The sequence below is a fragment of the Silurus meridionalis genome, chromosome 18, assembly GCF_014805685.1.
Source record: "Silurus meridionalis isolate SWU-2019-XX chromosome 18, ASM1480568v1, whole genome shotgun sequence".
Taxonomy (NCBI): domain Eukaryota; kingdom Metazoa; phylum Chordata; class Actinopteri; order Siluriformes; family Siluridae; genus Silurus; species Silurus meridionalis.
In genome coordinates, this window is record NC_060901.1 from 24,559,905 (window position 1) to 24,570,362 (window position 10,458).

Genomic DNA, 10,458 nt, shown 5'->3' on the forward strand with positions numbered 1-10,458 from the left:
GTCCAATATTAAAATGTCTAATTTTAGAAATGTAAACGTTTGTCCTTCTGGACTTTTTGTTTATTTGCAGTGATGCCATTGATTCAGTTGTTGGTCTGATACCAGTTGCCATGGTGATATTGTGGAGCAATTAACACTTAGATATGGGTTTGTCAGATTGAAACTGAGTGTGTGTGTGTGTGTGTGTGTGTGTGTGGGTGTGTGTGTGTGTGTGTTGTACATTGGTCAAGTCGATTTGTGTTGACATTTAAAAAAAACCCAACATGCATGTTTTCTCTCAGAAAAATGTGTGAAATTATATTTGAAATATTTTAATGGTATTTTTATATAATAAGATTTCAAGTCATGAGTTTTGTAGAATTGTGTAGAATTGTGCAGCATGTGAGAGTAAAACATGCTTCAGTGTAGCAGGTGATTCAGTTTTATTCGATGAGGCTGTGAATCAGAAGCCTGGTGCTCTGTACAGCATCTGTTACTGTGTGTGTGTGTGTGTGTGTGTGTGTGTGTGTGTGTGTGTGTGTGTGTGTGTGTGTGTGTGTGTGTGTGTGTCTGAGTGCAGTTGGACTGGACTCGCCCAGAAATAGGCACATGGTGGGTGTTGATGCTTCATCGTGTTTTCTCTCAATTTTATTTTCTGTTACTTTCTCACACACACACACACACACACACACACACACACACACACACACACACACACACCATTAATGCAGCATCTTATGGATAATAATATTATCAAAATAATAAGAAAAAAATAATAAAAAATAGATAAAATTGTGCACATTTCATACAAATTGTGTCCAAATGTTTCTTCAAAATCTTCCAAAAATAAGGTAAATTTTTCTTAAACATTATATTACGATATATAAATGTTTACATTTGGGTTAAATTTCCCACATGTTGCTTTATAACTTTAATTTTGCTGTTTGTGGGCGGGGCTGTGTTTGAATACAGATTCTGATGTCACAATATAATCTCGAGTAAATAAGACAATCATGGTGAAAATTATAATTTCGATTTTATTGCTATTTTTGAATGGAATATTGTGTTTAATTACAATTAACGATAAAAACAAAGTCTCTTTGTTTGTTTTTTTTGTCAAAAACAAGAAGTTTAGACTTACCCTTGAGTCCTTGTTTTTATCGTAAATTGTAATTAAACACAATATTCCATTCAAAATGACATTTTTGACCCTCTGATTTGTTCCAGTGAACACTGCGCTTAGCTCGCAGTCTGATCGCGATGATCTGATGGTAACGTTATAGTCTGACAGTTAATAAATCAGCGAGAAATTGATGATGCACATCCTGATTCGTGATTAATAGCTAGCTGATATTGTATTTGCAGTAAGTGTTTTTTCCCTCATCGGGTTCAATTTGATACAGTATTCATCTAAAATGGTCCGATTTTTGTGCTTTCTGTTATATGTGCAGATGAAATGTCAGTGTTCAGGGTAAAGTCGTGGCTCTGGAAGGTTGTGAGTTGAAACCTTTGTACTTAAATATTTAGTAGTGACAGACGTCTCATGTGAGCGTTTTTGAGGTTAACAATGTTGATCCTGCACTGCCCCCTTCAGGACAAAGCTGCTGTGCGACCACATTGATAACAACTGTACTGTTGTAAAATATATTATTTTTAGATTTATCCGTATATTTGCAAACATTGAGGATAAAACGTATTGATTTAATAGAATAAATTCCTTGTTAAAATTCCAGGTTTTTTGGGACAAACCATTGATTTTATGGCTTTAATAATAAAATCGCTATTACATAATTTCAGTAAGTAAGTTAATAATTGAATAAAATAATGTCATTAAATGCACTGCTGATTTTGACATGCGAAATGAAAAGTCGATGATTTAAACATCTGTTTAATAGAAATAAAGAAATAAACCACTTGATTGATAAATTCGAGGAAAATGCCAATTTAATAGACTATTATATCTTCACCATAATGTTAATATAACATTTTATTATTAAAACATCTGTAACATTTCTTACACTGTTGTTGCAGCCTTTTAAAAATTAGATATATATATTCCTTGATTAAAATTATAATACATCCAGATTATATTTGATAAATATTAGACTGTGTATTACAGGTTTTACTTCTACTCCGGTAATTATTTTTTTCCTCAGTAGATCACTGAAAAAATGTTAAACAGCACATGGAGAAAGAAAAAGTTTTTTATTTACACGTGTATTTTTCTGTCTGTAATGTTCATTATTAATACAAGTTCCTAGTTATTAATAAACTCAACAAAACTGCAGGGAAATAAAGAATGAACATTTTATTTCTGTCCACACACACACACACACACACACACACACACACACACACACACACACACACACACTCTCACACACACACACACACACACACACACACACACACACACACACACACACACACACACACACACACACACACACACACACACACACACACACACAAAATCTGTTCTGTTGGTCTATATTTAGATGATGATGTCACTCCCCATGTGCCGTGGCAACAGCAGGCTCCATGGTAACGCATATGAAGCAGAAGTGGCTGTATGTGACGTTTGATATAGAATCACTATAACAATGATGTGATGAAGGGAAGATCCTGTTTCCACCACAGAGTTGATTTATTTTCTTAAAACAGCATAAAGAGCATCAATGTGTTTTATACATGGACTTTATATGTTTTTAGTTTCTTCTAATACTGTGGAAATTTCACTTTTGTGACTGTTACTGCTTTGGCAGTTGTAAAGCACTTTCACTGGAGACTGCGTCTCTAAATGGTTCATAAATGTGTGTTTGTTTGTTAGCTGGGAAAGTCCCAGTGAAGGAGCTGTTACTAAAGAAATAATAACGTTCATAACAAATCCAGTGATATACTGAGACTCATTCTCTCTCTCTCTCTCTCTCTCTCTCTCTCTCTCTCTCTCTCTCTCTCTTTCTGTGTAGGTGTTATAACTGTGGAGGTCTGGACCACCATGCTAAAGAGTGCAGTTTGCCACCTCAGCCAAAGAAATGCCACTACTGTCAGAGTGTGACCCACATGGTGGCCCAGTGTCCCCACAGGGGGGCAGCATCACCCAGCAGCTCTCAGGATCCCCGTCTGCCCCGAGACGACACCCACTCTTCATCTCCAGAGGACACGCCTCCCACCTCTCAGCGCAGGAGGACGCCTCGAGACTGACTGCAGACTCTAACCTTTGACCTCATTTTGAGAGAGCCTGGATCCAGCATCATCTACCTCACACGCTCGAGGAACAAGGGAGGTCCTCGCTTCCTGCGCAGCTATGGCTATGGCAACAGCCGCGTGTGTGTGTGTGTGTGTGTGTGTGAGAGAGAGAGAAGACCCTGACTTTTTGCCCTCTATGCAACTATTGCACAGGTTATCAGGGGGTAACTGAGTGTCTGTGTGTGTGTGTGTGTGTGTGTGTGTGTGTGTGTGTGTGTGAAGTGGGAGATCAAAATCCGTAGTCATCACGTAAACCTCATGCCGTCTTCAAGCTGCTAATTTCGATCAAACTGCTATCACGAGTTACGGAGTTACAATCAACGTTTTTCTTTTTAAACATGGACATTCCCTGTTTAAAAACTCAAATCAATCCGCTTTAATGAACCAGGCTGCTCGTGAGCGTCGACCAAAAGCACGGGCTACACGCTAATGCTAATGCTAATGCTGCAGCTACAGAACAACCAATTGGAACAATTTACCGCCGAGTCATCAGTAACACACTGGTCGATTTGAAAACATGGGAAAAAAAACCCAATATATTTTATCCGGTATTTTTTGGTTTTTGGTTTTACACTCAAAGTTTGGATCAAAGTTTGTCGACATGGAAATTGTTGTGATCACATGACAATCACACAGCAACGTTTTCTGTTCACCTAAAGTGCGTTTTAACATGAAAGCAGTTTGAAGTATCCACTTACACCGAAACCGGAGCGAATCGGAAAAAAGACGAACATTTAAAAATAAGATGCGTTTTTTTAAATATCGTCTGTGCTTTGCAAATGCAGTTCATGTCAAAGTTGCTGAATTCACAATCATTTTTCTGCATTTAAAGAAATCAGGTGGAACTAATTAATCGTTAAAATTTAAATTAATTGAAGTTAATCCTTTTAATACTAGTAAAATAACTCGGCTTTGAGCTTTAATCTGTGAACGAAGCCAAAGTGTGTGTGAATGTGCGGAGGTTGTGTGAGTTTCTCTCGAGGATTATTGGTGAATTCCAGCTGTTCCAAACTCATGGCTTTACATAGACATAAACGTCTAAAGGCATTAGATCAATAGTGTGGGGTTGTTTTGTTGCATGGTGACCGACAGTACCGACGCTTAAACCTTAATATATGTCCTTAAAAAATTATATGAAAAAATATGTATATAAAAGCTAGATAACTGAAATAGTTTCTTTTCTAGCTGTGGCATTGAGTCATTCAGTCTCAGCCGAGACACGATCACAGACCCATTTCAATTAAATTCATAGCTAGAGACTGGCGTTAATATAAATGAACAGAGAACATAAATATGACTCCTCACTAGCATGATAGTTACCTAATGTTTTCCATTGATCCATCGCTCTTGTCCACACGTTTACGGAAAATGTCGCCTTTTTTTATTTCAGACACACAAATAAGGATTGAAATGAGCACAGCAGCCCAGTAGGTGGCGATGGTCATAAATCGTTCAGTCCAGCGCCTCGAGAATAACAGGATTTGCGTAAATGCAGTCTTCAAGCACCACAAAATCCTTCACATGAATCTTACTGTCAGGCCGAACTCCACCACAGCGATCATGCTAAGGGCTAAAAGTGACATTTAATGGCACAATATCGGAAATGTCTGCGCACAAAAGAACCACGTTTCAGTCCGACCTTTTTCTAAATGTTTACATTTTAACACGTTTTTATTAGTGACTCACAAACCCCTATATAAACTGCTCTGTCTGTAGATGTGTGGAGACTGGGACTGCTTCCTTTAGACAGGGACATGGAACTGATCATGCGTGACACTAAGACAGACCAGTGTCTGATGATGACAGTCAGCCGGTTGCACCTGTACGTCTGCTTTGAATCATTTACTCTGTGAACTCTCAGCCAATGGGATTTCATACATGAAGTAGCTTTTTAGAACTGGACTGTGATGACGTGTGTGAAGGAGCTTCAGTGTCAATCTCAATAACGATACTCTGACTCATCATGAACGCCATCCTGTCTCTCTTAACACGCGGCCCATATTGAGGAGTGTGTGTGTGTGTGTGTGTGTGTGTGTGTGTGTGTGTGTGTGTGTTTGCGTGCAGTTTCACCCAGAGAGAGAAACACAGTGCTGCTTTTCATAATCACTTGAACTGGCACAAAAAAAACGTGTGCAACTGCGACGCCTCTCCTCTGACCACACTGAATGTGAAAAGTTCTTGAACTCGCAGCTGGTTCCATAAACCTTTTTAAAAAAAATTTTTATTTTGGAAAACATTTTGTGTCGACAAATCCAACATTTACACACAGCATACCGTATTTTCCAGAATATAAGACTTGATGCGCTAATTTTTTCGTATTTATTTATTCTTTTTCTGCCGTTAGCTTTGCGCTACCATATAAATACTAATAACGTTTACAAAACTCACTAATGGAATTCCGTCATCAAAGGAATCCAGTGAATAGGAGCGTTAGCACACTAGAAGGACATTTACAAAAGCACACACTATCTATCTCTTTGACGTGCTGGACACCTCAGATACCTCGCTTTTCATCAAAGCACTATACTATCAAATGTTTTGAGAGGAAGCTCACAAGACTTGTATTTAGCTTGAGTCTGGAAGTAATCTTGGATAGCTTGTTACTGTTTTTACCCCTGTTTGTGTCCAATTAGTATTTTTCTCAAAAGTCGCTGTTGTGACATTAAAGCGAATTTGTTCTGCGCTCTAGCTAGCTTCCATCGTGTTCAGATATTGTTAAAAGTCTGGTACATTCGGTCAAAAGATTTAGAGGAAGAGGATATTTGAATAGCATTTTAGTATTTCAAGAATGGACGAGACCAACTAGAGCCCCTAGGAGTTAGTGATTAGCTAACAATTGTTTATGTTTTCAGCATTTTTAAAATGACATTTATGTGAACTAGCTAGCTAAAGTTATTTCTCGGCGCTAGTTAGCTATTAATCTTGCAAGGTGTCGCTTGACTGACATGAAAGAACCATTCGATTAAGTTCAGACTTGCAAACTAATATTTATCTCGTACATCAGGTAGCTTGCTCCAGAGCGACTTCTGGAAAATACGGTATACGTACTGGTTTTATAAAGAATAAATCAGCTCTATTTTGGTATAGATGTTTATACCAAAGATGACAACTGTGCTGAAGTCATGTTAAGTGTGGAAGTTCTGCGTCAATCTCTCGAAACATGAAACGAACAGAAGGTCTGACACTGATGTGGCACGCAGTGTATCGACTGCACGATTATTATGTTTCTGTGTGCATGCGTGCGTTCTATTTAATCGATCGAAGAAAAAAAACAAAACACAAAAAAACTGCAATCCGTGAGAGAGAGCACAGTTATATTATACTGCCTATTTTTTTACCCACAATTCCTCTCAGGATGAACTTCTCTCAGGGAACGAATGGAGTAACTGAACTGATCGTATTCTCTTGGGAAGACTGTGCCGTTTTCTTCAACGCAAAACCTCATCACTGTTGATTTTCCACACATGCAGTACAACAACGTGCTGATCTATTAACAACTACCTCTTTGAGTTTTACATAGTCATGCGTTTGTTTCATTCGTCTGTTTGTTTTTGTTTCATGGGGTTTTTGCTTTTTGTTTTCTGTGTCATATATGAATGTTTTATTTCTATGGTAATACGTTTGTTTACAGTAAAAGCCTACCTCATTTTCTCTGTTCATCTCGGCCTGTATGAGGTCAGCGTTTGAGGTTCTGTCCTGATGTTCTGAGCCGCTGTTTGTGGAGAGAAAATCAGACAGAGCGCCGTATTCATCTCTGATAATATCAGGCTTTAGCAATTTTTGCAGTTTATACATGGAATAGTGATGTGTGTTAGTGTAAAGCTGGGCATACACTACACGGATTCTAAAAATTACACAAACAAACAAACGTAATGTTTTATAAAAATACAAAATCCTAATCTTTATGAAATTAACACAATTAGAAAAAAATTATCGTCAATATATCGACTTTCATAATGCGATAACGAAGCATTATAGAATCATAGGATGCTCATATCTCCATGTATTGATTCTCCATCCTGGCACAGTAGAATGCTGTCAAGAATTCAAAGCATCAAAAGCATTGAAAATGCACGTGTTTAAATGTAATTTACTAAAAGTTTTACCAATTTTAATAAAAATAATTAAAATTTGCATTCAGAATTTGGAGTAATGCTGCATTTCCATTGTAGCTAATAAAATTCAGATCTGCCGTTCTATTATTATATTTCAATTCGATGATGAACATATTTAAAACAAAGCACACATTTCATAGCATTTAATATACCATACTATAACTGATCAGATCTCTTTCACAACTTGCTTTTAAAATACTGATACAGTATAATGTTCAGCTTGAATGGAGAAGAAAATGTTACGCTATAGGAAGAATTTTCATTATTATTGCAGAAAGAACCTAAATAACAAATGTTCTGCACTTGTTTAACTTTTAATCGAATGTATTTAGATAAAGGCAGGAAAATACTAAAAACTTAGCAAAACTATCGATGAACTTCATTCGTTTCTGATAACTCCAATCCTGCTAATTACAACTAATAGCTAACAATAAAATATGATAAACATATGAAAATATTGATGATGTAGGTTAAGAGAATGAAACATAGTGTTAATCAGTGCAGTTTCGAGTAATTAATTTACAATCCTTTTGAAAAAACATTAAACTAGCATGCTAACATCTTGACTAGCAACACTACTGCTTCACTGTTTACAGTGAGACTAAATCACTGAGACACAATAAACATTTGGCAGTTTTACAAGTGAAATTTTTGCTGACAGCAACAAATATTTTTAGATCTTTTTTTTTTTTGATGATTTGCTATTTTTGGATTTTAAAAAAGGATAAAAAAAAACAAAAGGCTAACAGTCCTATAGTGTTTGTCCAGCTAAACACTTTAGTGGAAGTGTATTAACACTGATCGTCCATCATGTGATTTACTCCACATGAACATCTCAGCGTTAGAATCATTAATAAAACATTTTTCTGATTTAACTGTTTTTCAAGTATGAAAGTATTAATTGACACTGAAGGTATAGAAACTAACTCAGTCGTTTAGGAAGTGCCAGTAAGTACAGAATTGTTTTTATCTTTGTCACTGGAGTGCCTGTTCTCATTGCCATCAATGAAGTAGTATAGTGTTAAAACTGCCTTTAAAAAAAGTCTAAAATCTTAGGAATTCTTGCAAATGGCCTTTAGTTGTAAGCTGTTCATATTAATACACAAATATAACTGTTTAGGCATGAGCCGACTCGAAGCGTTTACTTCAGTTCATCCTAATTTCATAATCTTTTATCATAATTTCCCATGTTATTATTATTTTTATATTATTTATACATTTATCAGTACTTGTACCTTTTGTTTTTTGTCACACAGATGACTATTTAGACAAATGAAGCGAGTCAACTGACTAATGAAATGTAGAGAAATCGACAATACTTTAAAGGATACATGATATTAACAATATTTTAGCGTAAGGGTGTATTGTTTAATCAATTATCAGGTTAATAATCATGTAGTCTTGTACTAAAAGTTCATCTACATTCATGTACATTTGATTTCAGCTGCTTTTTTCAGAGGAGGAGTTGAAATACACCGGTGTTACATTCGTTAAATTATTAAAACATTAATTTTACGTTATTAAAACATTATTAAACATTCATTACGCATGTGTTGTGTGGAAAGTTGGTTTTTTCAGTTTATTGCTGGATAGAAGAGCATTAATGCAATAAATCAGGTTCGGACCTCTTTGTCAACATTTTGAAATACAGCTTGTTCCCTTTGAATTTTTCCGACAATGAAATCTCAAGCATTTTTAGAGGAAACTCTGTCAGGTTTTTCATTTTGGGTTTTCTTTCAAATAGATTTGTAAAATTTTAACCTGTTCTCTGTGTAACAGTAAAACTCTACAAGTTTAATACAAAATCATTTGTTGGGCAAAACCCCATTCTAACTACCAGTTTTGTTTCTTTGTTCTTTTTTTCTCCATTTAAAACCCCAATAGTCATTTTGTCTGTGTTTTAAGCATTGAAGGATTTTTTAACTCAAATGTCACTTCTTATCCCACTTCTGCTTTAAAAGTCTGTATGAAACTTATGAGGGAGTTTTCTGGTATTGACTGATCTGAATAAAGTAGCGATGAGAAACTAATTTGGACCTAGATGAAAGTGTACTTTAGGCAGTTCACCATATAAACCCCAATGAACTCAGTGAACTCTTTTGCCCTCTCAGAGCTCATATAGTAACATTCACTCACCTGCATATTCCTGTTCAATTAAATTAAATTAATCCTGTCTTTCTTTGTCTTTTATTTTCAAAGCATATCACTCATTGTATCCTCATTATCTGGTCTGTGAATTCTTGTTGAACTATGTTACTTTTGAAGATTAATTGATTGAAATTAAACCTGCTATATCGATGCTAATACACCGTGTATTGTTTTGTTTGTCAGATAATTAAAAGGGTCTCCGTTCGGACTGCTAACCAATCTTAATATTTGATCACACGAATGATCACAGTTTTCAATCATGACCAATTCTTTAAGGAGCAACATTTTGAGTTATTCTTTTAATGCACTATAGCTTGATTTTTGTAGTGCATGTTTTAGCCATTAATTCATTTTTATTTCATTGATTGTCATTACTGCACAATGTGAAACACTATGTTGCGATCAATCAGTATAATTATGATAATTGGTCACTTTTAGAGGTAGATAAGAAACTATTTGTGATAAAACTAATCAAGGTTGTGATTCTCATCTCAAATTTTAATCTCTACAGATCAAACTTTTAGTACAATAAAATAGGGTTAAGGGGTTAGAGTTAGGGGGTTAGAGTTAAGGGGTTAGAGTTGGGGGTTAGAGTTAGGAGGTTAGGGTTGGGGGTTAGAGTTAAGGGGTTAGAGTTATGGGGTTTGCTGGTTAGAGTTAAGGGGTTAGAGGGTTAGAGTTAAGGGGTTAGAGTTAGGGGTTATGGTTGGGGGTTAGAGTTAGGAGGTTAGGGTTAAGGGGTTGTGGTTAAAGGGTTATGGTTAAGGGGTTAGGGTTAGGGTTAGGGTTAAAGGGTTAGGGTTAAAGGGTTAGAGTTAATCAAATCAAATCAAATTTTATTTGTCACATACACATACATACAGAGTACGACATGCAGTGAAATGCCTATATACGACTGTCCGGCATGAGGGAATAGGATGGGGAGAAAAATAAAACAAGGAAAAAGAAGGCAGATAAATATAGAGTG

At 36.0% G+C, this 10,458-nt stretch overlaps 1 protein-coding gene across 2 annotated transcripts in view; it reads left to right on the forward strand.

The window, feature by feature from the left end:
* Positions 1–9,647, forward strand: part of lin28b (lin-28 homolog B (C. elegans)) — a 21,883-nt gene extending 12,236 nt beyond the window's left edge. For both annotated transcript variants that reach the window (XM_046874313.1, XM_046874314.1), the window contains one exon: positions 2,949–9,647. In XM_046874313.1, the coding sequence (XP_046730269.1) occupies positions 2,949–3,183 (235 nt within the window). In that variant the 3' untranslated portion in view covers positions 3,184–9,647. The remainder of the gene's footprint in view (positions 1–2,948) is intronic.
* Positions 9,648–10,458: the final 811 nt, after the last annotated feature.